We start from the raw sequence: 18,328 nt of genomic DNA on the forward strand, positions 1-18,328 counted from the left end.
TGTCAGGAAAACGGCATCAATTAAGGATAGGGTTGCACGGTGGATTCATATTATGTCTGCCAATAAACTGCACACCTGTGAAAAATGAATTGGCAAAAATTGTTATAAACATATCTATAATGACAGGGCAGGGGATGGGTGAGCTGTGGAGGCTGCTTACGTACAGACCCCTCCTGGTATTTGGTTTCCTGGTTTGGAAGTTTCGGATGATGATTTCATGGGACACTGCAGTCAATTGGTCCATTGGCCTAATAAAGCGTTCAGGAGCCCTGGTGGTGTGGCGGATGCTGTGTTGGGCGGATAACCGCCAGTTCTGCTGCAGGAGAAAGAGCAGACTTTCTGCTTTCCAAGGCCTTTCTGTAAAGATTCACAGCCTTGGAAACCCAGAGTTAGTTCAACTCTGTCCTATACGGTCACCATGAGTCAGAATTGGCTCAGTGGCAAGGAGTTTGGATTTGGTCTATTCTATCTCCGAGTTCATGCACAGTGCCGACAGTTTTAAAAGCCTGCAATAACCATCACGGCACAACCGGCCTCCATTCGCCCGGAATGACAGAGGCAGGAGGGCAATCAGAAACAGAAAGGGATTAGTAATATGCGGCTAATTTCCTCCATAAACAACCTCCTCTTTTGCCATGAGACCACAAGAACTGGACAGTGCCCAGCTACCACTGCTAAATATTTTGACCGAAGATTCTATAGACCAAAATGGAGGGAAGGCATCACAAAACCTTAAACCAAAACTATCTCCTGAAGTCTTCTTAAAACGGAGCATTCAGTTACTTTCTGTAGTAAACAAAATAAAAAAGGTCCCCCTTGAATATTACTCTCTACAATTACATAGGATCAAACTGACAACACATTTCAGAAGAGAAGATAGAAACATAACGGTATAGTGAACTTATGTCAAGAGAGGGGCAACTCAGAAAAGGTGAGTGAGATTATGTATATTCTCAACAAAAACTAAATAATTTTTTAAATCCACTATATGAAACAGAAAACCGCAAGATGGAATTCAAGAGAATGTTGACACACTGCAGAAATTGTAACTAATGTCACTGAACAACTTGTGTAGAAATTACCCAACTTGCTGTGTTATACGTCACTGAAACTTTCACCAAAAATATACTCACAAACACAAAAATTACTTAGAAGAAAGAAAGAAGAGAACTTGGAAGAGTTCCTACAACGTCTTATTTTAAATTCACAGACAGGAAGGTTTCATGAACTTCACTGCATTACTGCATTCATACCTTATCCCAACAGCAACCCCCACTACCCCCACTCCCACCCCACCCCCACCCCCGGCAAGGTCCCCTAGCACAGGCAGGCGCAGTGGTCCTCAGTGTTGGGCGGAGTCAGTGATCTCAAAGACATGAGAACGAAACACTGTCCAGGCCTGGGCCATCCTCACAATGTAGGCTCTGATTCAGACCATGCTGCAGCCATGATGCCAATGGCGATCAGTCTAAGTGCGCATTTGATTCATTTGAGGAGCTTTTAAAATTCCTGAGACAAAGACCCCACCGTAGGCGAACAATATCAGATTCTCTGGAGTAGGATCGGGATCAATTTTTCATAAAGCTGTACCCAAAATCAGACCCAACCCAATGCTCTAGCTCCAACTCATAGTGACCCTATATATATATACATTTCCAGGACATTAAATCTGTAGAATAGACAGCCTCATCTTTTTCCCTTGTAGCACTTGGTGGATTTGAACCGCTAACTTTGCAGTTAGTAGTTCAATAAATAACCCACGGTGCCAGCTGGGCTCCTTAGAGCTGTATAGGTGACTACAGTGTGTTCAGAATCATGTGAAAAGCAAGAATGTTTCAGAGACACTTGAATCGATTGTAAATTTTTCCAGGATTCCATTTTTTCACCTGGCAAGAGGGAAAAAAGCGGAGGCACAGAAGAGGGATGCTTAATATTACATACTTGTTTACATAGTACGTAAACTCTGAAGCCCATCCACATCTAACAATGTATGAAACTCTAAAGCTCATGTGTCACTAGAGCCATGGAAACTTGCTGTTTTAATAACCAGCATCAAAGTAGCAGGCACGCGTGCGCATGCACACACACATAGACACACATGTCAACTTTCTTTCCTTTGTTCCTAATACAGGAAAAGCAGTCAGCTTTATATGTTATCAGCAAGTATCTAGCAGGGTTGTTAAAGTACAGGTTTTTACCATAAGGACGAGAGGAAACCTGCAATCTGAAGAATATCCGCACTAACCTCAACCACATCTTATCCTCAATAACAAACTCGGAAGAGGTATTATTGCAGATGAGAAACCTGAAGGACAGCGAAGCTAACAGTACAGCCCAAGTCCCAAGAAATGGAAGCTGGATTAAAAACTGACAGAGGTAGATGACAGCAGTGATGGTGGTGCAACTCTGGGCAAAAGCCCCTGAACTGTACACTGAAGATGGGTGAATTGTATAATATCTGAATTATATCTCACTGAAGCTGATAATTCTTGCCCTATAGTGACTTTTGGTTTCCTTGGGAAGACAAGAAAAACAGAAATAAAAACTTCAATTAAGCATCCACAGGGGCTTCAAAAATTTCATGGGGTAAAAATCCCATTATCTTTTAGTGCCATTTCCCCATCAACTTTTGGAAGCTCCTTGGTACACTAAATGTCAAATGCATTCTACAAATAAGTACAGTAGTGGGATGATCAGGTAACATGCTGCTGGTGTCAGGGTGATCCAGTCGATCCCAATTGACAGTGCCCCTGTAGGGCAGAGGATCTCCACAACTGTGATTCTTTATGGGAGCAGAATGTATCCTTTCTCCCGAGGAGCGGCTATGGGTTTGAACTGCTGGCCTTGTGGTTAGCAGCCCAATGGCTCACAGATTGTACCAGAAGAGCTCCTTCCACGATCCATAAAAAAGGCTTGCTTCCTTACTTTTAAATCCATGGGGACTTTAAAAAGTTGGTAGAAAGATGGAATGAAAAGATAATGGAATCTTCACATACTTTGCGGCAGCCGTTCAGGTAATGTGTGTCTCTGCAACAAGGCATACCCTGCTTGCCACCTAACAAAGCCCGTGTAGAATGATAGGGTCCTCCATTCCTGGGCTCCAAGGCCTACACAAAACCATCCAAGGAAACATGGCATCGGGGTTCCTCTGGGAAATATGTTGCTCTTAGGTGTTCACAAGTCAGTTCCAACTCACAGCAAACCTAAGTACGACAGAAGTTTTGCAACGAATTCGAGCCTGGGCCACCCTCATAAAGCTGTTTGAGCTATTTGTTCCGGCCATTTTTATCAATCCATCTCATTGAGGGCCCTCCTCTTTTTCCCTGACCCTCTACTTTTCCAAATACGCTGTCCTGCTCCGGGGACTGGTCCCCCGACGACGCATTCAAAGTACTTAAAACGAAGCACTGTGGGAAACTGAGGACTGGGAAGAGAGTGTGTGCAGACAAATTCTCAAGGTTCATAATCAAGGAGGCTGGGAGGCAGCTGCTGGTGGAAGACGGCTTTCACACTCCTGAGTTGGAGTTGCAACCCAGTCACTTTCTCCTGAGTAAAAGTGATTCCCCCAAATGCCCCCCACCCCCACCCCCAATAATGCCATTTTAAAGTGCTGCTTGCAAGCACAGTTACTTACCATACTCTTGAAGGTCAACTGCTTGAAGGCTGTCTCCATCAAGAGCAATCAGACTCTATTGTCCGTCCCACCCTAAGTAGGGCCACACCCTTCTCATAAGAATCATAGATTGTGCCCCTGGAGAAGAACTCAGGGACACTTAAGGTCGGGCCATCTCAGAGACAACCAATGTTAGGCCGCCATCCTAACTCTAGAACACCTATGTGCCTTCCTGTCACATGCATGCCCTTAGTACCTCCCCTACCCATTACATGCATGACTCTGGTTCCAGTCACCATAGGAGAGGTGAGCACTTACATGTCTGTCGTTTCTTAATTTACCCTTCAATTACAAAACCACCCCTAGGACCCATTTGATTGTGGAGCTGGTCCCCCACAAATACTTTTTTAGGAAATGTACATGTCTGTAATCAACAGCACATGAATTCTCACCAACGCATCATTGTAAATAACACCCTCTTTTAAGGTCTGAACTAGAACAGTAGGAATCTAAACCAGAGACTCTGGAAATTAACCAGCAGCATCTGGTTCACTGGGCAACCTGAAAGTGATTTCTCAATTTCTTAATTTTCTTGGGCCCTTCTGGGCAGTACTCTACTACTGAGTACTGATACCAAAAATTGAGTTATTATTTGTAAACCACTTGGAAAAGGGCCTGTACACAGTAAAAACTATGTGAGTTCTTAAGTAAAAAGTCTAGCTTATATTTGTGGCACCTTCTAACTTCCACATTTTAGTCCTCTCCCCCTCCTTCCTTGTGTCCTATTATCTCTGCATCACAGATTACTTTCACAACCGTGTAAGGGGCTGTGGACTCTGGAGCCAGAGGAGCAGTGTTGCATGCAGCCCATGCTCTGTAACTTTCTAATGATCAGGCCACAGGCAAGTTCCATTCCCTCCAGGTGTCTGAGTCTTCCCCTACCAAAGAGTGTGCGACCTAATGGGCACAGTTAACAGCCACACTCCTACATGTGGCAAATGCTAACCTGCCTGCCTTCCATTCCCTGTGTGTCTGTCACTGGGATGGAGCTTTCTTCTCCATCCATTCCTTCTGAAATACCACCACCTCCCAGAAGTCTCCTTGGTCTCCTTGCACCTCTTTCCCTGGTTCTCTATGAGGTCTAATAGAAAATCCATCAGAGAACTTAGCCCGCGCTGTGTCTTTGGTTTTAATGAGAATCCAAAGCGATCCTAATTTATTTTAGAGTCTTCACTTTAGCCAACATGCCTACAACATTAGAAAGTGTGCAATATATAATCTAAAGTAAATAATAAGGGCAACAACCCATCTGAGAATGGAATGGAAAATCAATACAACATGTACTAATCCTATATAGCAATTTTTCATTATTAGTAAAGCTTTAATTTGTCACAAAATGTCATCCTTTCAGTTTTGAGCTAATTGCATTCAAATTATTGGTCCATGTCCAATCTGATGACTGGACAACTATCATGCCTGCACTCAACTAAAAACCTCTTAGGTTAAAGTCAACCTTCTGAGTGGAGAGTCAATTAACCAATTACGGAGAGGTAATGTTCCCTACAATCAAAGGGGGAAAGAAAGGATGACTTCACTATTATTACTCTTTAAAAATATATTTTAGAGCCATATAAAATAAACTTTTGAAAAGTTATTTTACTGCAGAGTTGACCTAAAAATCCTAATTCAGATCAATGGTGCTTCCTTCATGAACAAATAAATACCTCTTGTGCCTTTAAGTAATAATCTTCATGGCAGAAATAAAAATAAAATGACTGGATTCTCGATCATTTTGTTTTAAATATGTAAGAGAAGAGGGACTTGGATAATTAGTGACAGTTGCATAAATAGAAAGACCCAGGAATCTAAGACTGAATGGTCAAGAGATAAGGCGATCACTGAGTCCAACTACAAAGTATCAAGTCTGCTTAAATATTCAAACATAATTAAGGATAGTGAGTGTTCAAATGAACCTACAATATTTGAGTCTCCAGACTCTTGGCCCAATTTCTTAGATATGCCAATGATATGAACTTCTCTTTCATTCAGGTTCCTCAACTTTTCATAGGAAATGCCAAACCTACCCCAAAAGCAGACATTTTTAAGGCTAGGGTTCTGTGTCTAACTGTCAACATTGAATATTTACATTCCAAGAAAAGGCAAGAACCACAGGCTTCCATGTGGCTGCCCAGGACTGATTCGTATCTAAAAGAAGCAACAGAAAAGTGTGGTGCCCAAAGGCAATTCAATGAGAGTCATTCTTGGATAAGCTAGCCAGCAGTGTCATTGAGGGACCTTTCAAGACCATATTTACAGAACTGCCCTTGAGCTACAAAGAAGACTACTACAAGGAATGGCCTCATGGATCCAAATACACACACGAGTGCTCAACGAGGCCATTTTGTTTGCAGTCCCCCACAGCACATAGACATGGGAGAAACAGGCCTCAGCCACACAAGGAGGTCTCTCTCTCAAGTAACTGGTGAACTAAACTACCTTACTGAACATTTCCTCTTTGCTTTGGCTGCTAGAAAATGCAGTCACCTCTGGCAAACACACACTTATTTTCCACTAGCCTTAGCCCTGGCTTCATTTTACTTTATCCTGTTTTTTCACAGTTACTCAGGCTTGATTCTGGTATATCTGGATGGACTGTAAAATATATATGTACAGATGACATGAACCATCAGAAATCCTTTACCAAAAGAAGCGAGGCTAAATGATTCAACAAAAACACAAGGTTCTAAATCATCAAAACGTTTCATTTCCCCCTGATTCTCTCTATGTGGCTAGCTATCACTGCTCTGTTCCCTGTGATATAACAGCTTAATAAAAAATACAACCAAAAAAGTTGAACTTGCTTCAATGTCACTTATTTCACTTTATATTAGTTGATCTCTTAGTCCTATATTCCATGTCTAGACATATTCAATCTCAGTCCCACATTTACTCTCTCTCCAAATCAAGTAGAATTAGTTACCTGCAGATGTGTTTAAAAAGAAAATGAAAAATGGTTATGCATTTCCACAGAACTCTACTAGAATAAGTCATCCTGGGGAAACCAATTTATAGTAAATCGTGCCAACAACTTGTATGTAAATTTAATGCCAAAGTCCAAGGATTATTGATTTCTGGGGCTTAAATGGGTTAAAGCAGCTTTCAAAAGTGAATATGAGGATCCTGTAAAATAAAGCTGCATCAAACAGCTATGTGTGAACCTGTTTGTACATATTCACACACACACTCACACAGAGGCTACTCTTAGGGATGAAACCCTGAGAAATTAGAAAAAAATGGAAAAACCACTTAGCCCACATAGTCTGGGAACCTGAAGAAGCCTGGGGATTTGGGGAGCCTGCCATACAACAGCATTTAAATATATTTGTCTGCTTACAATTTCCATTGCAAATGTGATTAGTTCACTTGAATAAATAGGAATATGATGTGTTGGCCATGTTTTCCTCTTGAGGGTTATCACGGAGTTTTGATTAAGGACAAATGTTTGAAATGTTGGGTATATTTAAGTTCACTATGTTTAAAATGATCTAAGAAGTTGTGTAGGCTTGATTAAAGGGCTGCCTTCTTGAACCTGGAATTAAAAGCAATAAATTCCAATGATTTCAAGTGATTGGGATTAAATATGGTATCCTGCCAGAAAAGTTGAAATGGAGTCCAACGAGACTGAAATGGTGTCCAGGTTTCAAGAAACGGTGAAAGAGGAAAGGTCAGAGGATCGAAGTTGCCCTTTGCCTGAGTTCGTGAATGATTCACATTACACAGAAATCCTTTCAAGTAGCGCTTCACAGGGATGACAGCTTTCTAGGGCAATCTACTTTGTCATTTCCAAAGAGAAGTCTCTCAAACGCTCCAAGGTGGGTATGTAAGTGTCAAATGCAGAGATGAGACCGGGCCGGGGGGGTCGGGGAAGAAAAGATGGGAAAAATAGAGGTCTTCGTGCGTTTTGAGGCGCGCACACACGCAGGCCAACTCTCCCAGGCCATTTCCAAAACGGAAACCAAGGTGACTCCCACCTTCCGGAGGGCGGAGCCCTTGAAACCTAATAGGATCAGGCTCCAGGCCGGGCTGTGCCCCCTGGAAGGAGAAGCCGCGGTCAACAACAACCGGGGTCAGGGGCCGGAGCGCGCGGGGCTGGCCCAGGGTCCCGCAGACCTCGACCCCTCCCCAGCCCCGACGCGCCCGGCGCCTGCCCCTCGCCGGCCCAGCTGGGCTCAGCCCCGCCGGCACTGCACGCCCGGGCCAAGTGGGAGGGCCCAGCCGGCCAAGTTTCTGATGCAAGGTCATGCCTCTGTCCCGCACCGGCCGCAGGAGGATGTGCAGCCCCAGAGGCCGGGCCACCTCCCTCCTCCCGCGGCGGCAAGCTTGAGCAGGTGGCCCGAGCCCTGTTTCCTCTGCATTCCCCGGAGCACGTGAGCCCCGGGCTCGGCCCCCGCTGGAGCCCCATTCGACCGGCGAGCTTGCCCCGGGCAGGGGCAGATGCTTACCTTGGCGGCCGCCATGCTTCGCCCTGGGCACGGAGAGCACCGGGACCCGCTCGTTGGCTCGCTCCCACCCGGGACCCAGGCGGCTCACTTTCCGTCCCGGCGGCGGCAGGAGCGGCGATACGACCCGGCAGCGTGCGCGCCCGGCCTGCCTGCTCACGCCCTCCCGCCGGCGCGGGTCATGCGGGCGCCGCCCGCCCATTGGCTGGGCCAGGCCGGGGCCGCCGGGCCGCGCGTGATCTGGGAGGCCTCTGCGCGGAGGCCAGGGCGGGCCCTGGCCGGGGGGGCGGCGGATCCCGCTGGGGCCCCCATCCCGGCCTCGCCGTCCAGCCGAGGAGGACGTGCAGGTGCGGGACAAGTTTCCTAGGGCAAGGTGGCCTCTGGAGCTAGCTTGGGCTGCTCTTGAACCCTTGGGGCTGGCTTGGGCTCTGGGGACTGCTGAAAGGGCCTGATAACAAGAGCTGGCACAGAACCAGGGCAACTTTAAGAGTTCCACTAGGCTCATGGTTAGCTATCTTTTTTGCCGCATCTCTTTCTACGCGTCCCTACTCTGCGCTAAATATAATGCATCCAGAAACTCTTGGCAGTAGGTATTCATCAGTTTAAGATAAGGTAGCAGAGTAGTTGCTGGCAAGGCTAATTTTAGGTCACCTCCACATTGAGTACAATGCAAAATCTACTTCTGGAATGACTCTATTTCAGCCCAACTCATTAGAATTGTGGAAGAGGTCAAAAGGCCCAAGATCAAAACCAATAGCCAAACTCACTGCTTCAAGTCAATGCCGACTCATAGTGACCCTAGAGAATAGAGTTGAACCGCCCTTTTGAGTTTCCCAGACTGTAACTTTTTATGGGAGTAGAAAGCCCTGTCTTTCTCTGGTGGAGCAGCTGCTGGGTTGAGCCGCTGACCTTTCAGATTGCAGGCCAACTTGTAACCAGTGTGCAAAGAATCCTAGAGAAGAGTCTATTATAATAAACAAGTCAAATTTCAATTGAGAAATGTAATGTAAACCCCCAGAGCTATTCCTCCACTTCATCCGGATCTCATTCATTTGTTCCTGATACTTAAATTGTATAAAAACTAAAGACCATGGTGGTCAAAGACGAGAGCAGACTATACATGTTTTATGGATTAGGGATAGAACACATCAGCCAAACATTATTTCTGACCGGCTCATTCAGCAACACTAGTTGAACCAACTACTGGTACTAGGAGCTGCAGACACCTAAATTACTTAAGAAACAGTCCCAGCCCGTGGCAAGCTTCAGGCTCGTGAGAAGGCAGACATAACTAGTTCATTTTGATAACACTGGTTAAGGCACTAACCTGTTCCCAGTGTGCCGGCTGGGGACGCCTCATGGAAGAGTCAATGCGTAGGGAAAGAAAAGCAAAAGCAAGCTCACAGTCCTGGAGGCGATCCCCACTCGTGGCAACCTTGTAAGACAGGGAACGAACTGCCCTTGTGAGTTTGCAAGACTGTAACTTTTTACAGGGGTAGAAAACCTGTCTTTCCACTTCAACACATCTGGTGGTTTCAAACTACTAATCTTGCAGTTAGCAGATAAGGACTATGCTGCCAAGGCCCTTCCTCAGTGAATGGGGGAGGGGGCGTGGAGCCACTGCTACTGAGTTCATGCCGACTCATAGTGACCCTATAGAACAGGGTAGAACTGCCTCTTTGAGTTTCTGAGACTGTTGACAGGACAGTCTCCCGCTGGACAGCTGATGGTTTTGAACTGCTGACCTTCAGGGTTGCAGCCCAACACTTCACCACCACCAATAACAGAAGGTAGCTCTGAATTGGTCCAGTGAGAAGGTGGGGGTGGGGGAGGGGCAGGGAAGCTATTCCAGCAGAGAAAATAAAGAGGAGAGGAAGGAGGCCTAGTCATGGCTAGGGAACCACAAGTGTTTCGCAAGAAAGGAAACAAGCTGTGAATGTGGTTGGTGGAGGAGGAGTCTGAATGGACAGGTATGAGTTCCGACGTGGAAGGAATCGCCTGGGTGTCATGCTGAAGACGGTGAACCTTAACAGAACTTTAACCCAGGAAGGAGCTTGGGCAGGTTTTCACACTAGATGGATCCCTTTGCCTGCAGGATGGAGGCTGGGACAAGACTATTGGACTCTGCAAACAAGATGTGCCTAAAGCTAAAGGGTATGGGGCCAGAGGACTACATCAAAAATTAAAAACAAAAATCAAATCCATTGCCATCTAGTTGATTCCAACTCATGCTGACCTCGGACGACAGAGTAGAGCTCTCCCACAGGGTATCTAAGACTGGAAATGTTTTTAGAAGCAGACTGCCACGTCTTTCTTCTGCCAGATATCAGATAGGTTTGAACCACTGACCTCTTGGTTAACAGCCCAGTGCTTCACCACTGTGTGACCAGGGTTCTAGAGAAATGCATATGAAACAATATTAGTTGGCCTTGATATAGGTATGGAGGCACAAGGGAGAGTTATCCTTTATGAGACATAGGCCCTTCATTTGGATGTTTGCAAAGACACCCCCCTGCCCTGCCCTCCACAAAAACAAGGTTGCTATTAAGGTGATTCCAACTCAGGGTGACCTCTTGTGTGTCAGAAGAGAACCGCTCTAGTTTGCATCTAGGGGTGCCAAGAGTACAGCCTACTCAATGGAAACTAACAACAGAGAGAGAAAATGACTTTAAATTTAAATAAAAGGACTCAAACATACATCTTGGTTTCTTTTGACTGCTACAACAAATCACAGACTGCTGGGCTCAGAACAACAAAAATGTATTCTCTTACAGTTCTGGAAGCTCAAACTGTGAAATGATTCTTATGCAAGGTGTTAGAAAGACCAGGCTCCCTCCAAAGGCTTGAGGGGACAACCGATCCCCTGCCTTTCCTCGCCTCTAGAGCTGAATTCCGTGAGTTTCTTATCTCGGGACCCCTTCCATTCTCCATCTTCAAAGCTTCAGACTAAGCATTTTCTCTCCAACTCTGCTTCATCACGTGACTTCTCTTCCATCTGCCTGTGAAATATTTCTCCACTTTTCAAGTGTGAAACTATTTGTGCTTGCTCTTTAGATCCATCCAGAGAAGCCAAGACGCCACCGTGTGTGATGTGGGACCCCATCTGTGATGGTCAAGCGTGAGCTGTTTGGACAGCTATCACTTTTGGCTTGTCCTGACAGCAGTCAATTCCCTCCTAAGAAATGACTCGCCTCATTCTTGTCCGTTGTCTCTGTCCCCAAACCCACCTCTTCCCTACCATTTAACTGCCAAGACCTCAAGGCATTTGTAACATCATATGCTGACCTGCCCTGCTGGAAAGCAGCCAACCTGCATCATGAGGGAACAGGGGTGAGCCTGAGCCTGGGCATTCAGTAGAATGAGCAGCACGGCCTTCCCCGAGCTTTCACCTTTCCCAGAGCTCTTGTGCCATGGAGATGCCCTTTGATCTTGCTGCTAAGCGATCTGATTTCCCTGGGCTCCATTTAAAAAGAAAAGGAGACAAACAAAACCGCTGCCCTCATCAGCTGCAGCTCTCCAGATTAGATTGCTAGCAAAGATAGCCAGCAAGAATGATTGTCAACTGTTCCCACTTAACATGAACTATCTAGAATGGGCAAATGCATGGAAACCAACAAGTGTTAGTGGCTACCAGGGCAGGCTGGGGAGAGGAGTCATCGCTTATGGGACACAGTTTCTGCTAAAAGTTGGAAGTGAGTAGCGGTTAAGAATTGCACAACCTGGTGAACAGAATTAAAGTTACTGGATTGTACATTTAAAATGGTTGAAATGACAGATGCTTGTTCGTGTGGATCTTTTCATACAATTTTTGTAAAAGAACATTTGGAAACGGATAGCGTAGAGGACATTGTAGGCACATGACTATGCATTAGGAGACTGGCTCCTTATGTGGATTACATTTTGCAGAGGTGATTCGGGACTGGGAAAGGACGTGGTGTGACAGAACAAAAGGAGCCCCTTGTAAATGAGAAGCACTCGAGTCCCGGCCTGGCCACTAAGACAATGGAGCACACAGAGAGCCCCTCTGTTGCAGTCATTTACCTTTGGAATCCAGCCATGGGTCAGATCAAGCTTGACAAGCCTACCATGCGAATACGCTAAAAGTACATCAGGAATGAATACTATCTAGCATCTTGGTAGCCCTAAAGGAGAAAGCTGTGTCAACATTTTTTGAGTTAAGAAGGAAGGACGGAGAAGGAGGTAGTGAGTCAGGACAAGGAAACATAAGAATGCTTGAGAAAGTGTGCTTGAAAATAAATCCCCAAAGCCTGGCGGTGCTTAAACAGGACCTTAAACAGCTAGTTCCTGAAAGCCGAGCAGGGAGAGGAGCAGGTGAACACCTGCCCCTGCCCCTGCCCTTGACAAGACACACGTGGAGTTTTAGTTTGCTGGAGGCAAGAAACCACAGCGGTGAACTTTACAATAAGGTAGCCTGGTGGCACAATGATTAAGTGCTTGCTAATGCAGACCAAAAGGCGGTGGGTCAAACTCCCTAGCCACAGGCTCTCCAAGGTAGACCTGGCGACTTGTTCCTGTGAAGATTTCATCCTAGGAAACCCTAGGGGGCAGTTCTACTTTGTCCAAGAGGATGGCTTTGATCAGAATTGTGTCCCAGGCAAGCAACAGCAAAAGGTTTACGAGCCCCTTCCCTACAGTGTTCTGGCTTAAACCACATACTGCAATTCATTGATAAATGATTAGATTTGCAAGCACTCAAGTAATACAGAATTGGGGGAGGAGGTAGAGGTGGTGGGGGGCGGGCAGGGGCTTCTGAATGCTGATAGTTACTATACATTTTTTTTGAAAATAGCTGGGACAGTTTGCTGGTATGTGTCTTAAATTAGCTTGGGATGAAAGCCCCAACCAAGCCCACTGTATGTAGTACTCTAAAAAGCTGAACTGAAAGATTGACGTGGTTCCGTGTATCCCACGAATACAAAGGACTCTTAAGTAAGATTAGGCAGGTAGTTGATGCTGCCCAGTAGTCATGGGGTTATGTATATGATTTATGCTTCCGTGTATAACTGCTGCCCCTACCAATGTAGCTCTTGCGCTGGTGTTAAGGAAATATAAGGGAAGACTATATGATAAAGGGAGCTCTGGAAGTATCATGAGTTAGGCTGCTAACCAAAAGATCAGCAAGCCAAACTCACCAGCTGCTCGGCAGGAAAAAGCTGAAGCTCAGAAATCCTATATAAGGGTCACTATGAGTTGGAATCAACTTAATGACAGTGAGTCTGGTTTGGGTGAAATTTCCCTTATAATATATAGTAGTAAGATTATAACTGTTATATACTATTATCTATTATTATTAGGGTCCTTGGTGACATAGTGGATTATGAGTTGGGCCGCTAACCACAAGAACACAAGTTTGAATCCACCAGTCCCTCTATGCCTTGATTTGGATTTCTAGCCTCCCAACGTGTGAGATCATTCCGGTCTTTAAAGTCATCTACTTAGGCTATTTCAATTGGTAGTCCATCAATTCCTAAAGCCTTGATTTTGGATAATGCTTTCGGTATAGCTTAGATTTCGTCTTTTGGTACCATTAATTCTTGATCATATGCTACCTTGGTCAAGACTTCAGGGATTGATGGAACATCAATTTAAATGCTTCAACAAGCCCATGAAATACTGGAAGCACTCACTTGTCTTTGCCAAGAAATTTGGAAAACAACTACTTGGCCACCTGACTCGGAAATCAAAAGCAAATTCACTGCTATCAAGCCCACACAGGCAAATCTAAGACAGGGTAGAACTGCCCCTTTGAGTTTCCAAGACTGTAACCCTTTGCTAGAGTAGAAAGTCCCATCTTTCTCCCATCTGACTGGAAGAGATCCTTATTTGTTCCCATTCCAAAAAAAAGTGACCCAACAGAGTGCACTAATTATAGAAAACATCATTGATGTCCACAAGGTTTTCAGTGGCTAATTCCTGAGAAATGGAAAGCCTACCCTTTCTTCATAGTCTGTTCTAAGTCTAGAAGCTATCCTGAAACCTGTTCACTTTGGGTGACCCTGTTGGTATTTGAAATGCCAGTGACATCGCTTCCAGCATCACAGCAACACACAAGCCACCACTGTATGATAAGCATACGTGGTAAAGGGGGGGTGAGGGGAAGGCCCTCAACAAGATGGATTGACACAGTGGCTGTCACGATGGGCTCTAACAGAAGAACCGCGGTAATCAATGTCCAGGACGGCGTTCCTTATGTTGTACACAGGGTTGCTACGAGTCAGAACCGATGTGATGACACCCAACAGCAACAACAATGTATGATACGTAACGAAACAGCAGCACCCGCAAACTTAGACCCCAGGAAATGTAACCTACGTAGGTTCTGAGGATTCATATAAGGACGGCTTCGGCAAACCAGTCTCCTATTTGCTGTATTAGTTCTGAAAATTGTATTGCTGGTGCAGCAAACGTTAGAGAACAATTAGCTAGTAGAATACCTGGTATCCTTAACTCTAGTCCCACAACTAAAATTGGCTGCTTGGGAGAATTAACTCAAAATTCTTTAAAGAGGTTCAACAAGTTTTTATGGCCTAGAATCAGAATATCCCAGCACACACCCAACTCAAGTCTGTGTTAACAAGTCTGGTAAGGTCTCTTAGGACCCATATTTTTACTGAAGGCTGTGGTGAGTCGAGCTGATTCCAGGCCTCTCAGTGCATCCAAGAGGACACATCAGCATAGGTATGTGCTTGTGCAGTCCAGAGTCTGACCTGCAGGAAGGAGCAGCAGCCAGCAATGTGTACAGTGAGCTCTCGGGCCCTTGGCCGTCCTGTAACAGGGTATATTTCTTTGTTTCTTTGCAAGACTTCCTGAAACAATTAAAGGCTGTAGAATTTTTCATAAACTTAAAACAACCTTACTAGAAATGGTGTAATAAACCTGTTTTATTTTAATAAAACATGCCATTTAAATATTATTTCTCTACTGCACTTTTCTTGGTAGCTTATCACAATGTAGAAGAAAGAGAACTAGACGTAGACTGTGGATTCTGCCACCACCAGCTCTATTATTACTTCTCCATCAATCTGTCTCTGTCTGCTATCTCAGCTAGCATGGTGAGGATTAATTTGAGTCCCAGCTCTTCCATTTATAGTATGTGACTTCTGCTCAGTTATGCGTCTCTCTGCTCCTCATTCTCCTGAATACCTTCTTGGCAAGGTTGCTGTCAGTATGCAATGTAATGTATTTAAATCAATTGGCACATAGGAATATAAGTAATAATAACCCTCGAATGTTGTTCAGATCAGCTCTTCTCTCAGACTGCAGCTCTCATTTAGTACTCTATTAAACATGTGCCTATGTTTTGCTATTTCACAGTCCTTCACAGAGAAGGTAGAAAACTGTGTTTGTCTGAGTAGACTAGAGAAACAAATCCAGGGAGACTCATATGTGTATAAGAAAGAGCTTTATATATAAGAGCAATTTGCCTTGAGAAAGCATCCCAGCCCAGTTCCGATCATGTCCATAAGTCTGATATTATCCCATATGTCTGATACCAGTCTATACCAGTCCTCTTCACACTCATGCAGCACATGCAATGATGCTGAATGCGGAAAGATCACAGGCTTGTGGGCAGAAAGTCTTGTGGATCCAGTGGCAGTGTAAGCATTGCAGTGCTGGCATGGGTCACCACGTGGCTCCTCTAGTTCCAGGGCTCTGGCTGCATCAGTATAGCTCCATGTGGCTTGTCAACAAGAATGTCAGAAAGAGTGTGTGTCCTGCCTCCAGGGAAGAAGATAGGAGTTCCCAGAATCCTCAGGAGAAGGCCATGCCCACACAGAGGCCTCATTGGCTTTGACCTGATTGACAGTCTATAGATTCCACCCCTTCACTCAAGTTGACAGTAGATGTAACTCCCACACAAACCCATAGCCATCTTGTTGTTTCTGACTCATACGGACCCTGTAGGGCAGAGTAGAAATGCTCCCTAGAGTTTCTGAGTGTTACTCTTTACAGGAGCAGGCAGGCTCATCCTTCTCCCATGGAACAGTTAGTGGGTTTGAACTGCTGACCTTGCTAGTGAATCCATAGTTCACTATGCCACCAGGACTCCACCAGGTTTGCTCTTTCAGTCCTTCAACAGCAAGGAAGTACATGAGTAGGAATATATCTATTCAGAATAATATGGGAAATCTACTCCTGAAGCTGGAAATTTAAAGTAGGAAAACTTAGCAAGTGGAAAAGCACTTGAGACCTTCAGAACAACCTACTTGTATTTGCTTTAGCTTTCCACTTCGAAGCTGTTAGACCAGACTCTGGATGTCTAAACTCGTTTGTTAATTGCCTACAATCACAGTGCTAGCCTCAGGGCCACCAGCCTTTTCTGCACTTTAACTAACTTCACCCATGGAGTCAATTAGAGAACCACTACTGGGCACAGAGAGGAGCACATTAAGCCTCTGAGGATTCTTCCAGAGGGCAGAGCGAATTCTCTTTCGGTCTCAGCGCAGCTTTAAACATTGAAGTTTAAGATTAAAATGAAACACACCAAATGTCAACAGGGGAGGGGACTCTAACTTCTAGCTGAATGTCTCCCATTTGACAACAGAGTACGGTATGGCCTTCTCAGCTCAGTCTCTCCTTCAACAAACTCTTCCTGACCAACTTCCGCACCCACACCCACCCACCCGCTCCCACAAAAAAACACTGCCACTGAGACTCATGGGTACCCTAAACTACAGGGTACAACTGCCATTGTGTGTTTCTGAGACTGTAACTCTTGAAAAGATGTGTCAGGCTGGGTTGACTAGAGAAACATGTCCAGTGACACTCGTATGCGAAAGAGCTTTCTATCAAGGAGTAATTGGATATCAAGAAAACATCCCAGCCCAGTCCAAATCAAATCCATAAAAATCCATAAGCCCAATACTAGTCCATAAATCCCTCTTCAGACTCATGCAGCCACATGCACTGATGGAGAAGACAGGAAGATCACAAGCCAGTAGGCACCATCTCATGGATCCAGTGGTGGTGGAAGCATCACAAGGCTCTGGCAGGTCTTAGCTGCGTGGCTCACCAACAGGAAGGTGAAGCAGAAAGAGAGTGTGGCCCACCTCCAGAGAGAAAGAGAGGAAGTTCCCAGAACCTTCATGAGGAGGTCACACACAAAAGGAGGCCTCATCAGGTTGTGACCTCAATGACAGGCGAGACTCCACCCTTATGCTTACTTTATCAAGTTGACATGACATTATGTAACTACCACACAAGAGTAGAAAGCCTCATCTTTCTCCTTCCGGATGGCTGGTTATTTTGAACTACTGACCTTAGCAGTCTAACACATAACCACTGCTCTACCAGGTCTCTTTTCCTGACCCCCAACGCCTCTGCTTTTGTTCTTCCCTCCACTAGAGCGCTCTCCTGCCCCCCGCCCCCGTCCTTTTTCTCACCCCTGAAGTCCTCAAGGTCACTTCCCCTAAGGATTGTTTGCAGGTCTATACACTTCCAAAGGTAGTGCTTCTCTCTCGCTAACTCTTCCCCAACAAATTCTGCACTCTTCGATTTACATCATATCAAAACTGCAATTTTGGCATCCTTCAGGGACGGAAACCATGTTCATTTTAAGTGTTCTTTGATTTTAGGTTACCAAAAAAAGGGTCCTAAGGGGGATGATCAGGGCTGTAAGGGTTGATCACCCCTTCTGGGAATGGGGTCAAGTTTCCAATAGAAATTCCTACAGAAGGTTCCTGGCTACCCGAAAAGAAAGAGCAGGTACACTCCTATTATGGAAACAAATCCCTCATGCATAATGTTCCTAGCCTTTTCTCACCAATGCAGTTTTCTGTTTACTTAAAATTTCTTCATAATAAGCCCTGTGATTGTTCTGTGCCCTCTGAGAAAATCTATGAAGATTACCTCTTCAGAATTTCCAAAACAAAACCAGTCAGCTTAAGCTTCTGAAGGATCCCCAGGGGCTTAGTGGGTTCCTGCTTCTAGGGAGCAGTTCTATCTTGCCCTTCAGGGTAGCCATGAGTCAAAATAGACTAGCTCTATGGCAGTTAGTTGAATTTTTTGGTTTTATAACCTTCTAAACTGACCTCCCTGCCTTGAATTTAATTGGTCCAGCAGATCCCCTGGAGTCAAGATTTACAGTGAACACCCTCACCCTCTTTTTAAAAGACACTTAGAATATGGAAATGTATTACTGACAGAACTTGTCTGCAGCCATCCTCTGATCACAGAGACATGCTGTGTTAGTCTG

General features: G+C 45.2%; 1 protein-coding gene across 1 annotated transcript in view; it reads right to left on the reverse strand.

The window, feature by feature from the left end:
* The window catches only part of SLC25A13 (solute carrier family 25 member 13), a 204,543-nt gene extending 196,309 nt beyond the window's left edge, over positions 1–8,234 (reverse strand). Inside the window, exon 1 of the mRNA XM_045288636.1 lies at positions 8,116–8,234. Coding sequence (XP_045144571.1) covers positions 8,116–8,130 — 15 coding nt within the window. The 5' untranslated portion in view covers positions 8,131–8,234. The remainder of the gene's footprint in view (positions 1–8,115) is intronic.
* Between the last annotated feature and the right edge of the window lie 10,094 nt (positions 8,235–18,328).

This window comes from Echinops telfairi, unplaced genomic scaffold (assembly GCF_000313985.2).
Source record: "Echinops telfairi isolate 266 unplaced genomic scaffold, ASM31398v2 ScPeMD7_23;HRSCAF=83, whole genome shotgun sequence".
NCBI lineage: Eukaryota > Metazoa > Chordata > Mammalia > Afrosoricida > Tenrecidae > Echinops > Echinops telfairi.